This window comes from Polyodon spathula, chromosome 19, assembly GCF_017654505.1.
Source record: "Polyodon spathula isolate WHYD16114869_AA chromosome 19, ASM1765450v1, whole genome shotgun sequence".
In the NCBI taxonomy this organism is placed as follows: Eukaryota; Metazoa; Chordata; class Actinopteri; order Acipenseriformes; family Polyodontidae; genus Polyodon; species Polyodon spathula.
Genome location: NC_054552.1, coordinates 11776628 through 11801846, shown reverse-complemented (window position 1 = coordinate 11801846; position 25219 = coordinate 11776628). Strand labels below are relative to the sequence as shown.

Below are 25219 nucleotides of genomic sequence, written 5' to 3'. Positions count from 1 at the left end.
TTTAAAAATTTAATTATTTTTAGCTACTTTATGAAATAGTATATCATTTTTTTTCCCCACACTTACTAGTACAGTACTTGTTTTCCTGTCACTTGATGTTGTGTCTTAATGTTACTGTAATGTTACGTAATGTACAAGGTTACTTGTTAATTAGTGTTATTTTACTTACTGTACTTAATGTTACTTACTATTAATGCTACTTGTTAATTTTAGTGAAATGGCCATGAAGTACCATAAAAAAATGAATTGTCCCAAAAATGTACTGGCAGTTGCCGTCCATACTGTATCTTACCGTACTTATGTTCAACATTTGTTGCTTTTAAAAACAAAAACTTGAAAAACTTGAAAAATATTTTGTTTCTAAATGTTTCCCATTGTCTATCTTGTATTTCCTCATTTGTCATTTCTCAAATCATCATCATCATATCAGTCAGTCCTAACGATAGTGTCCTGTGGTGTGACATTTAAAATTGGTAAAGAGAATGTAATGAATAATGCTTTATTCTGTAAATTTGCACAATATTAGGGAAAACTGATTAGTACAAAGCTATTCAAATAATTTTATTTTAGGTAGAATAAATTTTTGATAAAAAAAATGAAATGATAGGTGTCAACTATGGCTAAAATGACCACCGTTACAGCATAACCTCATTTAAAACGCTTTCAAAAATAGAAAACAAATTGTTTTTGGTGATGGTAACAACAATTACACACACACACACACACACACACACACACACACACATATATATTTAAAAAATGTTTTTGTAAGAGAATGTTTTTTCATGAGACTAAGAGCAGTCTGCAAGATTTGTTTATTTATTGAATAGAGGGGGATTGTAGTGGCTTATTGTGCTGGGGAGGTGCTTGTGGTGAGTAATACAAAGTTCTGTATATATGTATGGCAAGAGTAATAAAAGAAGACAGATCTGCAGGTCATAGCTATTCATTTGTGGGGTATCGTGTGTTTTTTATACAGTTTAATTTTTTTTTTTATATTAGGCTTTGTTAGGAAGAAATTATAGTTTGTTCGCTATGGCAACATATAACTAACGTTTTTTAAATATAAAAATAAACTATCCTCTTATGAGATGATAAATGCTTTCTTTTCAATAAATGTATCTAAAACAATGGGTTATTTCTTTGTGTGAAAAATAACAAGCTTTTAGACACACAGAATGGCTGTTGAAGACAAGACAAAGGCTACCACATGATAACCTTTTAAATAATTTGTTAGGAAATCCTTGTTTCATATTGAAATGATATTACTCTAAAAAGAGTTACACAGGCATCTCACTGTCATCAATTTCAGCCCCTTCATTGTCCTCCTCTCGGCAAGATTGTGGAATTCTTTATTTCACTTGCCATCTCTGCCTTGTCATCGTCAGCACTGACATAGTCCATGTAGGGTATGTCTTCCGTGTTAAAATATGAAAATAGAAGTGGATTGGAAAGGGTAGAAGAAGTGGTCTGAGATGGGACGATGGTAGGGGAATGAGAACAGTTTCTGGAGAAAATCAGGTCCAGTTGGCAGTCAGCCTTGTGGGGGGGAGAGTTGAAGAGAGAAGAAATTGAGGGGAGGGATGAAGCTAGCAATGTGTAGAGTTGGAGAGATGAATGTTAAAATGAATGCTAGGAATAGAGGAGGGGAAGATAGAAGAGAAGAAGAAGTCAAGCTTGTCAAGAAAGTGAGCAGGGGGGCGATAGAGAACAATAAGAAGCAAATGACAGGGAGAGTGCAGTTTGAAGGCATGACACTTACAGGTGCTGTCAGAGAGGGAGGAGAGAGCAGATGGAGAAGTTCCAGGGCGGTGAAAGTAGGAATTCAATTCCCCCTGCCTTGTCTTGAGGAGCGGGGAGATTGAGACAAGACATACAGATAGTAGAGCAGCTGGGGTAGCAGTGTTCTCAGAGGTGACCATGTTTCTCTAAGAGCCAGAAAGTTGACAGAGATGAGAGGTGTAGACAGAGATGTAGTCAGCACTGGGATAGAAGAGAAAGTCATAGTGGACAGAGTGGACAAACTAGCAGTTAGAAGGTAGCAGAGGCAGGGAGAACTGTAGTACACGGGCAGAAAAGGCCGAGGGTATGGGTAGGAAAGAGGCTGTGTTTTGGGACGGAACTTATATAGGCCAATGGTAAGTGCAGTTGTCCTCACTTATGAGAATAAAGACAGCAGAAATTAATTTAGGAATGTCAGCCTAACAGCACATTAACCTCAAAGGGCACAAAGCAAACAATAATAAAATCAATAGCCTAGCCTTAATGGCACAGTAAACCTAGTCACAGCTAGAATTAAAATTAAGTTACACAGTCAATCCTAATCACAGCTAGAATTAACAAGTTACCTGAACCCAGCTTGCAGCTTGACTACACATATGTTTTGCTACCAAAACTTTATAGAGGCCAATGGCAAGTGCAGTTGCCCTCACCTGTGAGAATCAAGATAGTTATGCACATACATGCACGTGTATCCAAATTGCTCTCTCATTAACATACCCGCCCATACAAACACACACACTGCCCATTCACTATATTAATTACTTGTATAAACTCCTATTTGCAGCATCAAGTGCACAGCTATACACTAACAGCTTATACATACAAATATGACAAGACATTCAGAAACGTACACTTTCACTCTCACACACAAATGTATTCAAATTCAAACATACCCATAGGTTAATATGCTTTGCTAGAATATTCCCAAAGGACTGGAAACAATTATTAGTTTTGAATTATTTCCAGATTATGGGCATTCATGTTAAAAGCTGAAAGATGATGCAGCTTTTTTAGTTTAAAAGAAGGAATGTTTCTATGATAGATGCTTAAAGATGGCTGTGTTTCCTCAGATGTGTCGCTGCAGTGCTGTTAGATAGAGTGCCGGGAGCCTGAACTCTACTATGCAAATCATTGCAAGCACTAAATCTATGTATGAAGCCAATAAGATAAGCAGGAAGTACACATGGAAAATTCACCATTGGCTGCTGAATGAGGGACAGCACCCTAGAGCTACAACTGGAAATAGTTTCAGCTCCTCACCTGTTGCTCACAGCAGTGAGTTTAAGTAAATTTGGAAACCTGTTGATCTTTAAATTATATCAATACAACAGTGGACCCGAATCTTAACTGGAGGTAAGATTTTTCCTTATAGTCCAAAGAAAGAGTTTTATTATAAAAATAATTGTTTTCTTTGTTGCCAAACAATGGGATTTCAATGTGTTTTATATGATGGTTTACAGGTATTCTGTGCTTATCAGACAGCTAAAGGTAGAATGAGCAGGCAATGGAATGGCTAATGTGACACTTGGTGAAAAACAATCTTGTGAAAAAATAAATCGTTTTAGAATTATTTGGTAATGCTTAGGTATTACCAAATCAATAATAGATCTTTTTTCTATTTTTTTTTTAAAGTATGGCATGTATCACTCTAAATAAACTTCAAGGATATTCTTTAGGCTTGTAGAAACCAGTACATCCTTTTTCAAGTGGAAATATGCTACAAGTCACAAGAATTAATGCAATAACAATAACATTGCATTCAGAAGAAATACCCAGTACTAGAGCCCTATAAAATAAATATAAAATGTTTCACTTAAAAAAAACAAGAAATTCTGATCATTTTGCCTCAATGCCTGCGAACAATATAGATTATATTCAGGAAGCTTTATTAACATTTTTCACTTTGGATGGACAGAATATGATACTTAAAAGATTATTATGTTTAAAGCCATATTTCAATTTGGTTTGGAGATTGGATGTAAGAATTTCATTCTAGATAAAAGAAACTGTAATAATTCAGTTATTACACAATATTAATTACATTCTTTGAGCGTAATAATACAATTACCATATAATGAGATCGATCAAACAAGTTTACTTGTTAACACAAATATATTGGGATACAAAAAACATCTGTTCAAAGCAGGTTTATAATGCCTGAGTATTTTAACATTTTAACAATAACTTTTCACCTATATAAATGTCTCAGTCATTTAAAACATGCTGGCAAAAAATAACACAAAATTACATAAAACAGATTCCAACATTTAAAACTAGTATTCCCATGGAAAACCTATTTTAACACAAACCTGCTTATGAACAAGAAACATCTTATTTTGTATGTGTTTGCTTCTTTGAAATTAAAAGTACAAAATTGCGCTGAACAATAGTGTTACTGGTTTGTTTTAGAAATAGTGTGTAATGAAAAGTATTTCCTGCAGTAAAACTACACAACTTTGAGAAGACATTTTGTATCATATTATTTTTCAGTTTATAGTCACTGTTGTGTTATTATTTGCTGTTTTAGTGGTTTTGTTCATAGCAAATTAGAAGCAACTGAATGTCAGTCTTTTTATATAAACTTAATGCAGATTGTTATCCTCCTGTTGGGTAGTTTTGAGTATTCAGTTGAAAAAGATTTAATTAACTGCAAATTTAAAAAAGTCCTTGACAAAACATTAATTAAAAACAGTGTGAATAAGACTCAGTAGCTTGTGTCAACCTTATCAATGAACCTCAAAGATAGACCCTTTACCAGCAGTTATTAAGTTGGTGGTAGTTGAGGAAAAGACAGAGGGTTTATTAATACTGTATAATATTTTGTAAAGATAAAGGATTTTTTTCTTCTTCAGATTTTAGTTTGGTCTCCTTCCAACTCAAGGGAGTTTTGCATAAATGCCCTTGAAAAAAGCTTTAAAATCATTGTAGTAATTGTACGACAGATTTATGCATCCGAAACTCCATTGCGTATCTACTATATAATGTATGTTCATCTACTATCTAAACTGTTATAAATCAGCAAATAGACCTTGTTTCTTGTGTGCTCCTGATAAATTCAACAAAGTGATGGGAACTCACTTTAATCAAATTACATAAATCTCATATTGTAGGCACTTCCAATACCAGATTACATCGTCAATTGGATAGCTTGTTTCTTATTCGACCCTCGATACATAATATGTCCAATTATCAAAGGATTTAATCCACTACACCTCCGCTGTGTGCCAGAGTTCACCCACTTCTGCTTTTTTGGGTAACGGGGGAGGGCAGCTATCCTGCTCCCCTGCCCATGGCTTCCCTATTGCCAGCCTCTCCACTTATCTGTGAACTGATTTATAGGCAAGGGTACCTCGAAAGGTGAGGGCAGAGGTCAAAGAATGTAGTGCAAAATATGTGTATTGTAGTAGTGTTGTCTAGTCTTTTTTTAATACTGTTTTCGCATGAGTTTTCTGACTGAAACTTTGTTCTGGATTGTCTTGCACATCAAAAAATATTAATTATGGATACAATTTAAATTGAATGTGTGTGTTCTCAAAAGGGTTTTTCTGTGGATAAATATTAACTTTTCCTTTTCTTTTACAGAGGTTGATCTCTAAAATGACTTTTTAGGTCTATGTGAACACAATGCATGAATTATAGTATAAATAAGCTAGTTGTTCAACTTGTACCAAGAGTAATCTGTACTACTGTATTAATGCAGTGTCAATATTGAGTATTCACGATGGCTTTTCACAGTAGATAATAAAAGTTTTATAGTTGTATTTATAAACTAAATTAGACTGAACAATCATTTTGCGTTGTTCAAAAGGTACCTTTGGCACATGTTTGTGAAATAAGTTTGTTTTCAGCCAAAACCCAATTAAAATGACTGGTGTAACTCTACAAACCAGAACCTGTCTAACCTGGAATTCAACTGCATTTGTTCATCATCCTGTACCTAAAACCAATGTTAGCTCAACTGTGGACTTAAGCATTGACTAGTTTTTTTTTACCTTAACTATGTTAACCAAGTCGCATTTTCAAAAGCAAAATCAAGACATTACCTGTACACACATGCAGAATGCCAGTGTAGCTTACGCAGCATCATATCTGCTGCACAACACTCTACGACTTGAAAGATAATTTGCACTTAATATTGAAGAAGCAGAATACCTTTAAGAAGAGAGGCCCTCACAATGCAACCCAATGGGAATTTCACAAGAAATGTGCTGAAAACAATGTACAGCTACAGCTACAGACACGACTGCTTATTGAGAAAATACATCTTTAAATCATGACAGCATGCACTTTGTTAGATTTATACAGTCTAGAGCAAGTTAAAAATGACAGGATTACAGCGTCTTATGTTTTATTTTTTTACTTTTTAATAGCATGGTACAGAGAAATCTGTATGTTCACCGTCGCACAATGTGAATTTATTAATGTGATTGTTCAAAGCATTTTCTAAACTGAATATTCCATTGAAATGTACAAGATATATTATTATTGAATGGTGTTTACAGTAGAGACATTCCGATTTGCCGAATGCAAAAAGTAAAAGTAATGTCAGTAATGGATATGAATTACAGGATAACCCTTGAGTGTTTAAGGATCCCGATATTTGTTTACATTTAAAATATACCATTTTACAGTATTCCTATAAACCACCATCCCTACGTATACTGTTGTATACAGACAGCACAGCAGTTTTTACATTAGAGCGTGGGAAACATAAAGTAATAAGGATTTACAATGAGAGAATGGACCACATTCTGGGAAAGCATTTTCTCCATTTATGGTTGATAATACACACTGTAAGCATCATTTAGAAAATGGTGCCAGGGCAGGTGTCATATACATAAAGAGCTGTATAACTCATACAGAAGGGTTGAGCATTTGCTTCAAACAACACAGCACTTGCCTGGGTCACAACAGGGTAAAATACAACATTCAAATACCAAATGTGTGCAGAACCAGAAAAGGCTAACTAAGCCTTTGTTATTCTAATAAGCTCATAGCAATCAGACAGTATGGGGAAGCAATTCAAATGTAAAACAAAATACTTTATCTATTTACGATACAAGTTGAGAGAGGTTGTGCAATGCACTGGCAGTTTTGGGGAGCAACACAATTAAATGCAACACATTACTTTAATCTTGTTAAATGTTTTCTGTAACTTGTAATTATAATGGCTCCTTTTTCAGACAGGTAACAAACTGTGGTAACACATTTTACGTGAAAAAATAGCATACTTTTAGTTACCAAAAATAGAACTATGGCTATTGCATAATGTAGAAATCGAAAGTGCTTAAACGGTGTAATTGAATCCTTACATGTCACATGTACTTGCTTTTTATATTATCTTGCTAGAAAATAGCATCAGAGGAGTGGGTTTAATAGTTGGATATTCAAAGAATGTTTCCAGCTGCAGCAAGAAAAGAAAAATATCTCTTTATAGGTAAACTGTACCCCAGAAGTAACGTTGTTCTTTTTTTTTTCAAAGTAATAAGTTACTGTAACTATTAGAATTAAGAAATAGAACCAAAGTAGAGGGCTTTGCCATCTGGTAAGGCCCATCTCGTTACGTTAAATGCCCTTTTCTTCGGCTCAGGAAATTCAAAGGCACAAGCCGGGCCTTACCAGATAGTAGCCCTTTTCTTTGGCTTCTGTTGCTTAATTGTAATAAGCATGGTTTTCAGAACAATGAACTATCTAAAGGTAAACCATGGATAAATTACTCAAGCTCTATTCACACAGAATATGCCAGAACTGAACCGCCTCAAAGTGAGCTCAGGATTTCTAAAGTGCCCATTCCCATGGCACAATTAGGGGCTCCTCCATGCTTACACAACAAGAAGTAATTAGAGTTTGGCTTTCTGTTTTTATTATACGCTCTATTGAATCAAAACCTCAGACCCACACTTGTCATCTCACACCCACCACTACCTTCATTCATATTACAAGATTACTTTGTGTTGGCCCCTCCATGTCTTTAAGAAAGCATATTGATCTGCAGCCCTGTAAAACAGATGAAGGAAGAAAACTCATCTTTTTACAAGCTATTTAGCAGGTAGCCTAATTACTGTTTGTAGTTCATCGGACATTTGGGCATTGCCCAGCTATTAGAGTTAACAATTTGCTGCTTTTTGCAGGTATTCAAAGAGAGAATTGGCCTTGAGACATGTAACTTATGGGCTGAAAGTCACTTCATTCACATTTGTTTTAGAAAGAAAATGGTGTTTACGACAAATTTGAAGCAAATCTGGCCCAAGGTGTTAAACATGTGGAAAACATGAAGTGATTAAAAAAAAAATGTTCAAAGTGTCTCTTCTAATCCAATAATAAATGATGTACTTGGTAATGCAGTTGAGCACCTCCACCAGTGTTGTGGTATTTGTTTTGAATAGGTTGTCTTAGGTCAGGGATTTGTAATTTAACAGTCCAAAGCACTGTAGGAGTGTTGCAAGGTTGCTGAATTTGATCAAATCTCAAACATTTCCATTAAAGACAATAATTTGAGGCAAAACAACCCCATCAATGTAATAATTGGTTCAAAGGCAATAAAACTCCTATCAAGCTCTTCAAAAGGACAGACATCAATGCCTAGTGTTACAATCCAGTGATGTTCTCAGTCTACCACTATATGCAAATAAGGGTAGCTGAAGCTTTCATTTACATTGTTAAAATACATTGTATTTCTGTAAGGAGACTCTTGAAATTGTAATATATATATATATATATATATATATATATATATATATATATATATATATATATATATATATATATATAATAATAATATATACATGAGAAGCATACTGAAATATATGAATAACTTCGGACATTTGACACTTGGAATTAACTTTTCCACATAATGTATATACAAGTTTATATATTTTTGCACATAAATATTTGTAATATTTGTGTGAATTCCTTCTTTTTGGATTATACCCAAATGTTCTATAAACAGACAGACCCAGTCAGTGAACTCGGGGGCATTCACGTAGCGAAATGGGGTTTGTCGTAGCATTTCAATCTTTTTTTAGATTAAAAAGCAGTAAAGACTAATTAAAAAAAAAAAAAATTAAAAAATGATTCTCTATGTTGAAGAAGTAAAACATGTAGTAAAACTGTAAGATTCAAGTAACAAATAGGGGTACTAAACAAGGCGAGGGCTACTTCGAAAAAGACCTTGGTGTTGCAATAGACCCATTGCTTACAGCTACAGGAAGTATGGAGAACAGAACGCTTGCTCATATATCAAAAGTGTAGAGTACAAATCTTGAGAGGGTATGATGAGGAGGAAACTCAGGATAAAGCCAGTCAGGGCTGCAGTTCACCTTTTAACTTTTTTTTCTCAACTGCAACTTGGAAGGAATTGACTGAAAGGCATGCCAATGTCATAATGCATAGTACACACTTGAATGCAAATAAAAACAAAAATCAACAGTACATGCATAAAAATATACATGAATCCTATTTGCCCATTCATCATTGTTCATGATTACATGATGGCGGACAGTTTGTATTTTAGGGTCTGCATGTACACTGTGCATTGGGAACACAGAAGGCAACATTAAAAATAAGGGTATTGTCCAAACATGTGTATTGAAAAGGGATCCATTTACAAACAAAAATAATTTCAGTACAATTATGGTTGTGTTAAAAACATAAGGCTTCATTCCTTAAAGCTTTGTATTCTAAAAGCATTTAATAGAAGTCCACAAAGCCCCCTGCTGTATCTTTTTTTGCATTTTACATTTTCTGCTGTCACTTGTTGGACTTTTGGTTATCTGAGCTGCCTGTGTCAACTTATCTCCTATAAACTGTAATAGCACTTGTGGTGCTTCAACACAAACGTACAACTTTGTGGAAGTTTACAAAGCTGTACAATATCAGTAGTCACTCGAGGCCAAATTAGAACTCAGAGAAAAACATTGAAATATGCCCTCCTGTAATTTGCATTTGGAAGGAGTCTCTTTCAGACAACTACATGGAAACACACACAACCTAAAAGTACTACCAAAATGTTAAACCTAACCAATACTTTAGGCGCAGTACTGAAACCAGGACCACAGGACACCATTGAAAATGAAGTGGAGATAGACTTAGGACAAAGGGAAAAAGACACTTCTTCAAACAGATTGGTGAGGGTATGGAATGGGTTACATAGTCATGTTTTGAAGGAGACACTTCTTCACACAGAGTGGTGAGAGGATGGAATGGGTTACCTAGTCATATTGTTGAAAGGAAGACTTCTTCATACAGAGTGGTGAGAGGTTGGAATGGGTTACCTAGTCATATTGTTGAAGGAGAAACTTCTTCTCACAGAGTGCTGAGAGGATTGAATGGGTTACCTAGTCATATTGTTGAAGGAGACACTTCTTCACACAGAGTGGTGAGGGTATGGAATGGGTTACATAGCCATGTTTTGAAGGAGACACTTCTTCACACAGAGAGTGGTGAAGGGATGGAATGGGTTACCTAGTCATGTTGTTGATGGAGACACTTCTTCACAGAGAGAGTGGTGAGGGAAGGAGACAATTTCTTCAACAGAGAGTGGTGAAGGATGGAAGGGTTACCTAGTCATGTGTTGATGGAGACACTTCTTCACAGAGAGAGTGGTGTGAGGATGGAATGGGTTACCTAGCATGTTGTTGAAGGATACATTTCTTCACAGAGAGAGTGGTGAGAGGATGGAATGGGTTACCTAGTCATGTTGTTGATGCAGAAACACTTCAATCCTTTCAGACTATTAGAACCCAACCCATGTTCGTACATTTGCAGATGTTCTGTTGAAGCAGCATACTCAACAATAATGTTTGTTCATACTGCTCAGCTATTTGGCACATGAATGAACAATGGAGTATATATAAGTTTGAAAACCTGCAAAAATAAATGTACAATGTATTCAGTGGTAATACATTATTAAGTCTATTAGGGTAAATTGATTTGCACAGAAATGTGATAGAGATAGCATTTCTTCAGTTATAAGTACTGGAAGATTCTGAAAAGAAGCCAAATGTATTGTTGTACTATATTTTGTGACATTAAGCTTGGTTTTCTGTTATTTCTTAAGTTTTGAAAGCATTTTTGTAAAAAGAAAAAAGGAATACACACACTCTCTCTCTCTCTCTCTCTCTCTCTCTCTCTCTCTCTCTCTCTCTCTCTCTCTCTCTCTCTCTCTATATATATATATATATATATATATATAGATACTGATGCACAATGAAAACACAACAGTCTAAGTTTTACATCAATAGCTCATTGGGCATATACATAATGTTACTTACATTTTAAATAGTGAACAGATTTTTTGATTGTTTGAGTAGTATTGCTCCTTGGGATAACAAAATACTGAGCTCCTGTCATGTGATTTCATAAAAATGCCAGGTGCTCAGTGTTTGGCACATGATTTTAATTAAAGCAAAAACAGCAAAAGATACAACCATGCCCCGTTTGAGTAATGAAGATTGTCTGTTTGCTATCGGCATGTTTGGCGGCCTGTCTGAGAGAAGCTGCCCGGAGAATGAGATGTTCTGCTTCAGCAATCAGCAGACTAGTCCAGAGAAACCAGGAAACTGGCTCTGTGAGGGACAGGCCACATCCTGGAAGGCAGAGGGTCACCACACCGGCCCAGGACCGTTATGATGACTGTTGCATTGTTCAAGCCAACCAGTGGTGCGGTTGAAGTGTGATGATCCGGAAGCCAATCCGGATGTGTCGATTTTCCAGCAGGACAATGCAAGGAATAATTGCTAGGAATAATATACTACTCAAATGCTAGGAATAATATACTACTCAAACAATCAGCAAACCTATCTGTTCACTATTCAAAATGTAAATAACATTATGTATGTGCCCAATGAGCTATTGATGTAAAACTTAGACTGTTGCGTTTTCATTGTGCATCAGTATGTGTGTGTGTGTGTGTGTGTGTGTGTGTGTGTGTGTGTGTGTGTGTATAATATATATATATATATATATATATATATATATATATATATATATATATATATATATATATATATATATGCGTGTGTGTGTGCATAGGTGGTATGACCATGGTAAATTCCTTAACTATTTGTCCGTAAAATTCCCAAATTAGTTACCTTTCCACAGCAGCTGACGTGTTCTACTTGGAGCTAGTGACATCAAACAGCAAGATTTGCAAGGACCATTCAGTTATCAATTTTATAGATACTGTTCTTGGGTCATCAGTACAGTTATCACATGCATTTTAGAGAGATTTCAGGACTAGACAGAGCTGAGGAGTTAGTGTGGGTGTTTCAAGAAACTGTTTATTAATTGATTAATTTATTGAAAAATGACATAACCAGGATTTTCCCTTGAAACATATGGTCTATATTTTATGTTGCGTTTCCACCTCTGACTTTCACGAGCTGATGGTGTAGATGAGGTGTGACTACATACAGTAATCCTGTGCCATATCATCCATAACTATGTGCTTAGCAGTGCTAAATTCAGAAATGCTAAAATAAACTTCATAAAAAGACTTTGAGTCAAGAGAGCTATTCAATCTATTAAGTGCATTTGAGTACTGTGAAGGCCTGCATCATACCAATCTAATTTGGTTTATTTTACCGTAGTATTTGCTACTGGCCTCTGGCCAGATGGGTTTGGAAAGATATTTGTCATCACGTAGCATGAGAAAATGTGTTGCATGGTTATATAGTCGGAAAAATAGATTCTTTGCCATTGTATATTTAAGATAAATAAATAATAACTACAAGTTTTTGGTTCTTCATGTTAGTTCTCTCTTTTTTCTCTCTTATCAATGAAACTCATTAAAACAAGTCACCAACCTGGTCTGTTTTTTATTCAAACAAAGTTGTTTATCTATCAGAGGTGAAACACCTGCAGTACACTTTAATTGTTAAAATGAGGGAAAAGCACACTGCAGTATATGAAGCTATCAGACTCCTTTAAGAAAACATTTCAAAATAAATTGTGGAATGTAAAATCTTTAGCCACTTAATTTGAAAAACAAAGCACTACCCTAAGGACTACATGCAATCTCCTATAAAAAGTAGAATTTCTTATCATATATATATATATATATATATATATATATATATATATATATATATATATATATATATATATATATATATACATTTATATTGTCATACTGTAGTGATGGCTTTCTGCATGAGGTATTAATGATGTTATTAATTGTAAGTTTTACATTGTATGTTTGTCTTTTATAGTTAAGTTCTTTTTAATCAATATTTAAATTGTGTGAATGTGTTTTTATAGTCGTTTTAATGTGCTTACTAATTCAGTTGTTTTAATATGCTTTTATATTAAGGTTCTATACAGTATTGTGTAAATTTTGAGTTCTTTCATTTACCATTTGGCAAAACCAGCTACGTGCAGTTTTGCATAGCCTAACACGACTCAAAGTCACAGACGGGTGTCTGAGCTAAACGCCAAAAGGCAGGAGATTAGCAGAGATAGTGTGAGATGGGGGAGGGGAACTGAAAGACAAGATGGATGCACCCTGCTAGGTACAACGTGGTATGCAGCCCCCCCTTTTCCCCCGCAGAGGGAATGTGCAATGATAGAGTGGAAACCCCTATCATTGGACAGAAGTAAAACAAATAGGAGTGGAGTCAACAGTTGTTTACAAAGATATAAATACCCAAAATGGTAAAGTGTTGTCAGTCTTTTCATCTCTTTCGAATTGACTCCATGGATATCTATGCTTTCTGATACAAATGTATGCACTGAGCTGTACTGCGGCCTTGTCTGAAGTCACTTTAAATCTCGTGCTTATATGATTGTATTGGAGGTATACCTTTCTTGCATATAAAGTGTTTTTGAATCAAAAACTGTTTGTCAGTTTAATCTTTTTCACTACAATACTGTATTCACTCCTTTGTCTCTCAAGCTCTGGACCATGGTCAGGCAAACAGGCTGCACCATGAGCATCCCTCCAAGCGTCAGCACACAAAGCCAGCTGCCTGCCGCGTGGACTGCACACTACACCAGCACTGATGGTAAACACTGCTTAGAACGTGTAGGGCCAAACATTTCAAAAGGAAACAGAAGTTAAGCACCAGAGGTGGATAGACTCAGAAAATCTAGGAGCAAAGTTGAAAATTACAATACTACAGTGTGGTATGCACAGGAGCAGAAGAGGGCAGAATTTATTAAGAATGAAATAGGAATACTGACTGACATGCTTTAGCTACACCACAGAATACCTAAATAAACATATGATGAGACACATTAAAGAAGGTAAAAAGAGTTAAAGAAAAAATGACTTTTTACCAATATGGCAATACACATTACTATTGTGCATGGTTTTAGGAACTACTGGGATTGGCTGAGCTAAAGGGGTAGATTAACCTCTGGTGTTGCCTCTGGTGTTTGTTACCTTTTTTCTAAAACAGTATTTAACTGAGTGCTGCAAAGTATGTTTTAAATTGATTATGTTAAACAATAAGTAGGTTTATAACATTACTAGTGTGTTTCACAAAAAATGGTGCCCTGGACTGAAAAGCTACCTGGTATCTCTTTTACTAGACTGTATACTGACTGGTACTGACTTTCCTACTGACCAGGGTCTACAGCAGGGATCCTGGGGAGGATGTGGCAGGAAACCCCCCCTCAGTTCTGGTCCAAGTTCCAGGTGTGGGAGTGGCTGCAGCAGACCTTTGACGTTCACCAGCTGGATGCCACCTGCATCCCCTTTCAGAACTTTGACATTGACGGAGGCCAGCTGTGCACCATGGGCCTGCAGGACTTCACCCGGGCTGCCGGTGGCATGGGCCAGATACTCTACCACAGTCTGACCGAGCTCAAGTGGAATGGTACGGTAGAAGGGCCTTGTTGAATTTGTCAAACTGTCTCTATTTCGTTTTTATGATGCCATGCTGCACCCGAATTTGTTGCGGATAGGGAAACACAGCTTAAAATCAACCCTCTGTATCTAAGTTTGTCAAATCTATCAGAAACTCACCTCTAACCTACAGTAGATGCAGCTTTTATACTCTACACAATGCAAAGGTATCTGTTATAGGAAGCACATTTACACAACAGGTGTGTGCAAGTCATGTAAAGTCATTAACACAAGATACACAAGTATGCTACAGATATTCATTGACTAGGGATGTAGTTGCCTTGTTTTTTATTCTGCAGTTTCATTATAGATATATATATATATATATATATATATATATATATATATATATATATTTACTTTCATTTCATTGTGTAAATGAACTCTTTTCACCAGTGGATATTAAAACAGAAATTGATGGTAAGTAAATAAATTTGAAATCTAATTTGGACTCAAGTCAGGATTTCCGCCACTAGTCAATGAGTAACACAGTTTGACAATTGTTTGAAGGGGAGTCCTGGTCATCCAGATTTGTTGGCTTGTGTAAATGTAGTTGTGGTTCTTTTGTAATTGTAATAAAATCTAAATACACAAAGTGTCATGTAAGTGAAACATACTTATTGAAAAGTCTTGTTCATGACTAAGTATCAATAATTTTTTGTAATTCTTAACGGGTACTGAAAAATAAAATATTCACAAATGTACATAATCAATTGAAATCATTATGCACAAGGATTGAAAGAGCTGTCATGGCTTGAGGCGTGAATAGAGTTAGAAAAAATAAAACAAGATTTTTTTCTGGTTTTGAACATTTGTTAGCTTCTGTCAAATTCATCAATCAGCATAACTCAACAGCAGGGGTCCCACGCACGCTTCTACACCAACCGCTCAGATAGGAAAAGCAACTGTGTCATTATAAACCTAATAGAACGTTGGACGCTGCCCCGGCCAATCTGAATGCAGCATTTCAGGTCATTATCTTCTAAGGACGGTCTGCTGGCGTAAACAAAAAAGCTTCTCACATTAAATGAAATCCTAATAAATAAATCTGCCGCAACTGTTGCCTAAATGTAATTGAAACTCAAAGTAAGAATGATGGCTTACAAAGTTCAGAGCATGAGATAGGAGAAGACTTGGAAACAGATCACCAGGGAGCTTTATTCTTACAGTACCGGTAACCCAATGTGGCGCTGAGAAAATGAGAACAGCTTGTCAATAATAGCTTTTCTAGTGGCTGTTCACTTTGCACGTATATTGAAAGCAAAATGTGTACTTCGTGTTTAACCGTTTATATAGCAGAAACACAGTGAAAAGGAAAGTCAGAAACTTTCTTTAGCTCTTTTTAGTTGTGTGAAGTAATGTCGTCTCAGTTGCCAAAAAGAGCATATGACATAACAGGCTTTGATTTACAAAAAAGCTTTTGAGAAATTGTACAAGGGTCTAATCCATCAGTTACAATGTGCTCAGTGTAATTCCCAGATCACTGCCAGGGCCGTTGCTGTTTTGTTTCTACATTAATGAACTAGATCAGGGGACAATTAGCAAACATAACATTTGCAAATGTAACACAGCCTGGGGCGGTGGGGGGGGGTGACACGTTTTCAATAAATCAAGAAACACAATGGGATTGAAACCCTGATGTTCTAGTAATGTGCCATCATGCCCATTGTCCTGCTTGTCTGGGGTTGCCCAAGAAGCCTGTGTGGTATCTTTCCTTGAGTTAAATTGATCAGCAACTCGCATGTGCGTAAAACAAGCAATACCCTGCTCAAGCCCAATATCCAAAACAAACACTATTGACAGGGAAATCTATACAAAACTAGGAATAGTTTTATATTGATCATTTTAAAGTTATAGATGGGAGCTTTATTCACAGCACAGACACCAAAGTTAAACATTGTGAATTGTATACAGTGTTTAATTTTTCAAGAAACACATTAAACTTTTTAAAAATTATGCAAGATTTCAACTGGAATAAGATATATATGTTTAGCTTTCAATAACAACTTATATTGTGTAATTTCACATGTGGTTTTGTGTGTCTGTTCAGAACTACCATGTATGCTGCACCCCTTTAAGGAAGAGAGCTGTTTCTATGACTGTACCAACACAGGTAGGGGAGTTACTGAGGTATACTGTAATAACAAGGAAGCCACATATTTACTGTTATATCTGCCTTTTCTAAAAAAATGTTTGATTCTGTTGCAGATCTGTCAGACATCAAAGCACCCTATCAGGCTTTAATGGGTCAAAGCACATCGACTCCAGTTACTCAGGGTAAGGACAGTAAAAACCAGGCTAAGCTAAACATGGACAAGGGTGGTGAGTGCTTTGAGAAGTAAGAACACAAGACAAATATATTAATGTCTGGTACTGATAAAAAACAAAGCAAAAAAAAAAAAAAAACATTTTCAATTCCAAAAAAAGATGAGCTTCACTTTTGTGGTTTTTTTTCCTATATTTTATGGCCCCTGTGCAGCATTGGCTGAATGTTCTCTGTGGATAATTTAAATGCTTGGGGAATTTATTGGGCACCCTTGCCCTTTACCTACTATTCAAAACAACAAAGGATTACCTTCAAACTGATGGATTTTATTTCCCTACTTAATGTATAAGAGTTGTGCTGTTGAGATTTTGGGATAAGAACAAGAAGAACATAAGAAGATTGGATTAAAAAAATTATCGCCTGGCAGAAATATGTTTTCCCCCACCCCAAAGAACAGGAAGATTGGGGTAAAAAAATTATCGCCTGGCAGAAATATGTCCTCCTAATATATATAATATATATATATATATATATATATATATATATATATATATATATATATATATATATATATATATATATATATATGAATATATATCATTCTGAAAATTGAATTGGTACATAATATCCTTCAAACTGTAATCATTATTTACACATTATTTGGAAGGAATGCTAATTTCACTACTGTGTCATGCTTTGTTATCTATATCCTGATAACAGCTCATGTAATTGTCATAAAACTGTATTTGGACAGTCATTAGATGATGTTGTCAAGATAACTATCAAGATGTTATTGGCTGCAGGACATTAGTGGTACAAATAATGAGTAAGCCTTTTACTCTACAAGTCTGGATTGGAGTTTCATATCCAACACACTAGTCACACTTGCCATCTGCAGTATACTGCCTTGCCTGCTTAAGTTGGTAAACACAAACTAGCTATCATCATCCATTGACAACCCATGGTGTCTGTTTTGTGAGGAGATGATATCTTTCTGTTCTAAGCTAGAGATCATTGGATGTGTGCCACAGAGCAATCATCCCCCTGGTGAGAGCACCATCACCTGCAAAATCATTTTTCAAAGGAGGCTAGAACGGATTACACAAACTGTTATCTATCTGTATGTAATCTTTCATGCAGGGGTCTGAGAATTCTACATAACCTAGCCAAGGGCCTTGTATCTCTTACTACAGCCATTTGAAGATGCATCAACCCATTTTACCTTTGCGACAAACCTTGAGTGTTGTCTCATTGTTGTGTGCTGCTTTTGATGCTGAAAAAATTGCCAATATATACCCTTGTCACAACAAATATTACAAAATAGGCTCCGTGGCAACCTGGATGCAGCATCATCTTTATATCAATTCCACCTGGTAATGGGTTGTTGTACAGCTTAACAACTGCATATTTGATGTCTTCTTTGAAACATACAGTTATTTGTTAACAACAGTGTGGGACAAAACCAATACTTATTGCAAGCCATCCCTTGATTTATAATCTCAAGCCAAGGTGTCTATATATCCTACAAGGGAGCAGTGACAGAGGATGACAACATTAAAATACTGTTTTAAAAAAAAGACAAAATAATCATTTCTTATTTTTCAGACTCTTTTAAAATGGTGTATTACTCTTTTTTACATCTTTGAGATATTGTTTTGTGAATGGAAGCCATGGTGTATATTTACACCAATCACACCTGTTAATATTATTAATCTACTACTAGAGATTAGAATGTCTTTGTGCCAACATTTTACCGTTAATTGCAAAAATAAAGGATGCAGTTCATCTGAACTATAATAACCATTCCATAATATGAATTTATAAAAAGGAAGCCTGGTTTTACCGTTGATGAATTTAACCCTGACTTCTCACACTTTTATCTGCTGCCAGTTCCAGAGGTGAAGAGGAAACACAACAGACCACAGGAAGGGCAGTTTAAAAAACATAGTACGTTTTCTTTTTTTTTTGTTTTTGTTTGATAAAAACATGATAATATTAAAAGAAAGGCTAACATTGGAGAACACTTGTGGGGCCAATCAAAAATATTTTTTTTGATAGATGTTACTGCAAAAAAATGATTTAACTATATCTGGGTGCCATCAGTATAAAAGTGAAAAGCTTTTAATCTGACCAATGGAGACATACTTGCTTCCATCCAAAAGATAGAAATTAAAACCATGTCAACACATCACCAGAAAGGTCAATAAAAGCTTCAATACTTTATGACAACTGATGGCCATCAACAATATACACTGAGTGTACAAAACATTAGGAACACGTTCCTAATATTGAGTTGCACCCCCTTTTGCCCTCAGAACAGCCTCAATTCGTCGGGGCATGGACTCTACAAGGTGTCGAAAGTGTTCCACAGGGATGCTGACCCATGTTGACTCCAATGCTTCCCACAGTTGTGTCAAGTTGGCTGGTAGTGGATCTCTACTCTGAATAGCTTGTTCCATCTCATCCCACAGATGCTCAATTGGATTGAGATCTGGTGACTGGGAAGGCCACTGCAGTAAGCTGAATTCACTATCATGTTTGTGGAACCATTCCTGGACAGTCCTAGCCTTGTGGCATGGGGCATTATCCTGCTGAAAAAATCCATTAGCAGATGGATACACTGCTGCCATGAAGGGATGCACCTGATTGGCAATGATGTTCAGATATCCTGTGGCATTCAAACGTTGCTCCACTTTTACCAAGGGGCCCAATGTGTGCCATGAAAACACACCCCACACCATCACACCACCACCACCAGCCTGCAATGTTGACACGCAACATGATGGATGCATGTACTAATGTGGTTTTCTCCATACCCTAGTCCTCCCATCAGCATGAAAGAGCAGGAACCGGGATTAGACCAGGCAATGTTTTTCCAATCCTCCAGTGTCCAGTGTTTTCATTCCTTAGCCCACTGCAATCGCAGTTTCTTGTGTTTTGCTGAAAGAAGTGGAACTCTGTTAGGTCGTCAGCTGCCATACCCGATTCGTGTCAAGGTACGATGAGTTGTGCATTCTTTTATGGGTATTTCGGCATCAATGTTGTACTGGACTGTCAGTTGACTAACGGTAGCCCGTCTGTTGCTTTGCACAATTCGTGTCAGCCTCCTTTGGCCTCTTTCATCATTGAGCCATTTTCGACCATTGGCCTGCCGTTGGCTCGATGTCCTTTGGGTGGTTGACCATCCTTGATACACACAGGAAACTGTTGAGCGTGAAAAACCCAGCAGCATTGCAGTTCTTGACACACTCAAACCGACGCGTCTGGCACCTACTATCATACCCCATTCAAAGGCACTTAAATCTTTTGTCTTGCCCATTTACCTTCTGAATGGCACACATACACAATCCATGTCTCAATTGTGTCAAGGCTTAAAAATCCTTCTTTAACCTGTGTCCCCTTCATCTACACTGATTGAAGTGGATTTAACAGGTTACATTAATAAGGGATCATAGCTTTCACTTTGATTCACCTCGTCAGTCTATTTCATGGAAAGAGCAGGTGTTCCTAATGTTTTGTACACTCAGTGTATACTGCAGCATCCAGGTCAAGCAAGACCAAGGCTTCTAATTAGACTCCGTAGCCAGGAAAAGACCATTCTTAGGAGAACTGTCTCAATAATATGTTGGGTCCTAAATCCAGACCGAAACTTCTCCAAACTATTGCATCTGTTCAAATGGTCAAATTGAAGGTTTAGCAACAAACTGAAGATTTGATATTGGCTGACAAAAGGGATGCTAATATAACAATGTTGTCTCCATCTGTCCCCTCCCAGACCCTCGAGGGACACACCTATGGGAATTCATCAGGGACATCCTTTTGAATCCAGAGCGGAACCCAGATCTGATAAAGTGGGAGGATCGTACAGAGGGGATCTTCCGCTTCCTGAAATCGGAGGCTGTTGCTCAGCTCTGGGGCAAGAAGAAAAACAACAGCAGCATGACGTACGAGAAGTTGAGCCGGGCAATGAGGTAGGGGTCTTTGAAACACTCAGAGGCTACTTTCATGTGGAGCTATTAATGCATAATTGCATGCGCAGCTGACCTATTGCCATTGACGTGATGAACTTTCATTAAATGTGTTCATTTATTAAGACCATGGACTACACTGAGACAAGAGCTTTCTATCGTACTGTGTTATGTCAATTGTACGAATGTTCCTATCTTAACAACATAGTGCACCTTATATTACTTTATTTTAATTTAAAAACAACTCATGAAAATAGGTTTTAAAAAGTAAGTAGCAGGGTTCCGAAAAATACAACATTACATGTACCCACATGTTACTATAACTGCTTAAATAACTTATCTGTAACTTTTCTGTTTTTTATTCTTAACATCCTGACAACTTTTTTCACTTTAAAGTTTCAAAGTTCAAAATGCCTGCTCTAGTGCACTGATAGTGTAAGGATTATTGCCCACACTGTCAAACAGGTAACACAGCAATAACGATCCATGATGTGGTATGGAACGGAAAAGCCAAAGCACTTGATTTTTTAATTTTTTACTCTCTCTTCCTGCTGAGATTTAGAGGACAGATCTCAAACCCCACTAGAGCTGACATTTTGAAAAGTGCTTTGAAACAGACTTTAAATTATAAATGTAAAAGGTTTTCAGGATCTTAACAATCAAAAGAAAAATTACAGGAATGTTATTTAAACAGTTATAGCAACATGTGGGGATGTAAACGTTATATTTTTTGGAACCTCGCTACTTACTCTTTAAGACAATTGTGCCGATGGCCAAAGATACTGCCAAGGCTGTGACATCATATAGCTCATTGAAATGAAGAGGATGACCCTTTGCTACTGTATAAGAAACAAGATCAACTCTTCAAATCTATTACCATGATTACCTTGATTAAAATGAAAAAGAGAAAAAAAACAAAATAGATACATATAAAACCATTAACAAATCATTCTACTTAGAATGATGTAAAACTGGTTTAATGTTCTGTATTGTCTTAAGTGGCAGTCACTCTCATATTTCTTAATCTCTGCAGGTACTATTATAAGCGGGAGATTCTTGAACGTGTCGATGGAAGGAGGCTTGTCTACAAATTTGGGAGGAATGCAAGGGGGTGGAGGGAATCTGACAAGTAATATAGCAATTTGTGCCTTTATTTGTTAGGACATTGAGATGTAAAAAAATATATATTTTATTTATAACCTTGGTATCATGCAACTGTTTGTTAATATGAAATAACCTTCCTTGCTTTTTTTGAGATTTTTGTACTTGTGATTATAGGCAAATTATTATTCAAGTGTGAAACTTGCCCCTGTTGTCTGTATTGATCCAATTTTAAAACAGAACGCCCCACTCTGCTCAAGTTACAAAGGCCTCCAGAGATGGCAGTCTGGGTAATACATAATATGAGCATTCCCTTGTGAGCGCTCACTGCCAGCTCTACGTTGACCACATTTCACATTTGAAGCTTTTCTCCAGTGGAATGTTCACTTTACAAGATATCCTTGCTCTTGGTCTTAATTAACCAATGATTACATTACGTGTTTGTTTTCTAAATATGAGAAGACACATTTCTAGTTTATTTTATATGACTCAGACAAGCTGGAATCTACATCATCTGCCAGTATGATCTGCATCTATGTCTGATTTCTCCTCCTTATATTTGAATAAACTGCCTTTGGTCGGTTAAAAAGGACCTTATCTGTTTTGCTATTTGGTCCACTCTGCCTTATTTGCTAGGTTGCATTATCTTAAATGTTGGTTGTTAAACTGTTTGAAAAACATCTGTTATAACATGAATTTTCCTTTTAAAAAATATATGTGCTACCAGATTTTATAGTAAAACCATTTATTGGTGTGTCGATAGTTCATGTGTTTTATGAGAAATTCCCTTTAAGAAGTTTTAGGTTATTAGGATTCTATGTACATGAATTAAAACATCCCTCGGTTGGCTATCTTTACACAGTTTATTTAGTATCAATCTGACAAGTGATTTATTTGTTTTATAAGTTAATATGTCAAGTGTAGGGTCTCATTGTATAAAGGTTGCTACAGCAGACACGATGCGACAAGCAAAACTGCAACGATGCAACAAAATTAATAGAACCTATACTTTTGATAAGTGTCTTTCACACCTTCACAGATGCGGGGGCAACACGGGAGCAATGCAAAATAAATAGAATTGAATCCTATTTTTTGCGATTTGTTGTTGCAACAACTAGGAAATTGATTAATTAGAGAACAGCTTCAGAGCATGTGGTCCAGCAGGATGAAGCAGTATCCAAAATGACGCAGGAAAAAATAATACTTGCTGTGGAATAAGCCTGGTATGTATGATTTATTGCCATATATGTTGAAATACCGTCAGAAAAAGCACTCATAATTACTACATCATATTGACGACTATGTACTAGTCTTGATCATAGTTTTATTGATCTGGCAGTTTCCAAACGTGTCGCATCACCTCTGTATTGCTTCTGGTGTGTATGATTATGTCACCCAATGAAAAACAGCATCGCGTCTGGTGTGTAGCAACCTTAAGAGATGTTATGCTCCTGGCAAGAAGACTGAGAGCAGTTCTGGTTGCCCTTATGGAAATGTAATATATACACAATATATTTTTGAAAATATATTAAGTGGAAAATACACATTTTAAAATATGTGTTACACTATACTTCTGTATTTTCCTGGTAAATATAGTGCTATATGTTGTAACATATGTTTTAAAATATGCAAATTATTGCCATTTTAAGATATACATATATTGGCAACATATATTTTAAATATTAAACTATATGTACAATATATTTATGTCAATATAAATGAAAATATATTGAAGTGCACTGAAATATATTTGTATTTATATTAACATAAATACATTTTTAGAACATTGGTATTGCAGTTTACACCTTGTATGTTTTTTTTTGCCAGTTTCAGGGAATACAGCTCTTTCCATCCTGAGACTGATGTATTTATTTTGTAACCACTACTATATATATATATATATATATATATATATATATATATATATATATATATATATATATATATATATATATATATAATTTTAAAGGTAAATAAATGACATTCTGAAATATGTATATACTTATACTTCTTATATGATATTACACAACTGAAAATGTATTTGGAAAAAAATACAAACTGTAAATATATTCTCAAGCATTTTTTAAATATATATTTTACTGCATATATTTTCCAGTATACTGAAACATATGTGAACATATTTCTCCAATATATTGCAATATATTTTATTTCATAATTGTGCAAAATGTACTATAAGAGATGCCCTATTCACGAAATCACTTATTATAAATCACACAAATGAAGACTGTACTTGGGAATAGCTTTAAAATGAAAAAAATAAAAAAAGTAAAACATAACTTTTATCCACTCCTCTCCCGGTCATGAACTGGTTCTGTCTCTGACTCGTGTGTGTAGGGTGCTGTGTCATAGTGAGTCTTTTTATTAAAAGCAAATCTGCAATGGGAGAAATGTGCGTTTTAAAAAGCTTGTAGCGATTTCAGAACTATTTTTATCAAAGTTCACCAAAATTTAGAAAGAGTGATGTTAATAGGATGGTCCACATTACAAAACGTACCAGGTACGTGTGTCTTTTTTGATTTGTTTAGATTTTTGAACACTGAAATTAGATACAGTGTTCTATTCACTGTATGACAGAGGATAAGATGTACTGGAATTTTGGCAAATACTTCACTGTGATTGGTTGATTTCTGATATGTGGTTTGTAATTGTTTTTTTAAGACAAATTGCACTGTCCCTCTAAATAGTTTGTACAGTGCAAAATGATATTGAAGCTGACAGAGATTACTTTTAAACAAAATATAATACACTAGTTGTTTTAAGAGGTAGATGTTTGTAAGAAAAGCTTCTTTGTTTGCAAATATAAAATGTCTATGATCTTGATGGTCCTGCAGCACAAGCAGAAACGAAACTTTTGAGGCTCAACGCATTTAATCAAAGCAGCAAAAAGTTAAATACATTTGATCATTTTATGTCTGATATGAATCAGTATATTATTAGTTTGATGTGATGGTTTTAAGTCACATAAGTCTTCATATCATTTTATCAATATTTTCCTAAAAGTAATATTATTGACTACATTTAAAACGTAATACAAAAAAATAACCTTTTGGATGAATTAACAGTAAGTGCTCCCATGTGTCTTGTTTACACAGAGTAGCGTTTAAATACATACAGTACAGTGAGGTGCATAATTTACAATTAGACTATTCAATAGAAGAGTGAGGGTTTCCCTTGTAATAGTTTCCAATGATACACTCTGCCATGTTTCTGCTGTGCATATACCTTGATTTACCA

At 35.6% G+C, this 25219-nt stretch overlaps 1 protein-coding gene across 1 annotated transcript; it reads left to right on the top strand.

Moving 5' to 3' along the window:
- The first annotated feature begins 3007 nt into the window (after nucleotides 1-3007).
- LOC121295020 (ETS homologous factor-like) lies at nucleotides 3008-23544 on the top strand. Its single transcript, XM_041219293.1, has 9 exons — nucleotides 3008-3135; nucleotides 13676-13784; nucleotides 14352-14600; nucleotides 14999-15049; nucleotides 16680-16742; nucleotides 16838-16906; nucleotides 18786-18842; nucleotides 20671-20866; nucleotides 21897-23544. The coding sequence occupies exons 2-9, from the start codon at nucleotides 13685-13687 to the stop codon at nucleotides 21994-21996; spliced, it is 885 nt and encodes a 294-aa protein (XP_041075227.1). The 5' UTR covers nucleotides 3008-3135; nucleotides 13676-13684; the 3' UTR covers nucleotides 21997-23544.
- The last annotated feature ends 1675 nt before the right edge of the window (nucleotides 23545-25219 follow it).

Bases quoted from the DNA above. Each gene is read 5' to 3' on its own strand.
- LOC121295020 (XM_041219293.1), top strand. From the start codon at position 13,685: ATGGTCAGGCAAACAGGCTGCACCATGAGCATCCCTCCAAGCGTCAGC. The intron at 16,907-18,785 runs GTAAGGACAGTA...ATCTGCTGCCAG, and splicing joins ATCGACTCCAGTTACTCAGG to TTCCAGAGGTGAAGAGGAAA. The intron at 18,843-20,670 runs GTACGTTTTCTT...GTCCCCTCCCAG, and splicing joins AGGGCAGTTTAAAAAACATA to ACCCTCGAGGGACACACCTA.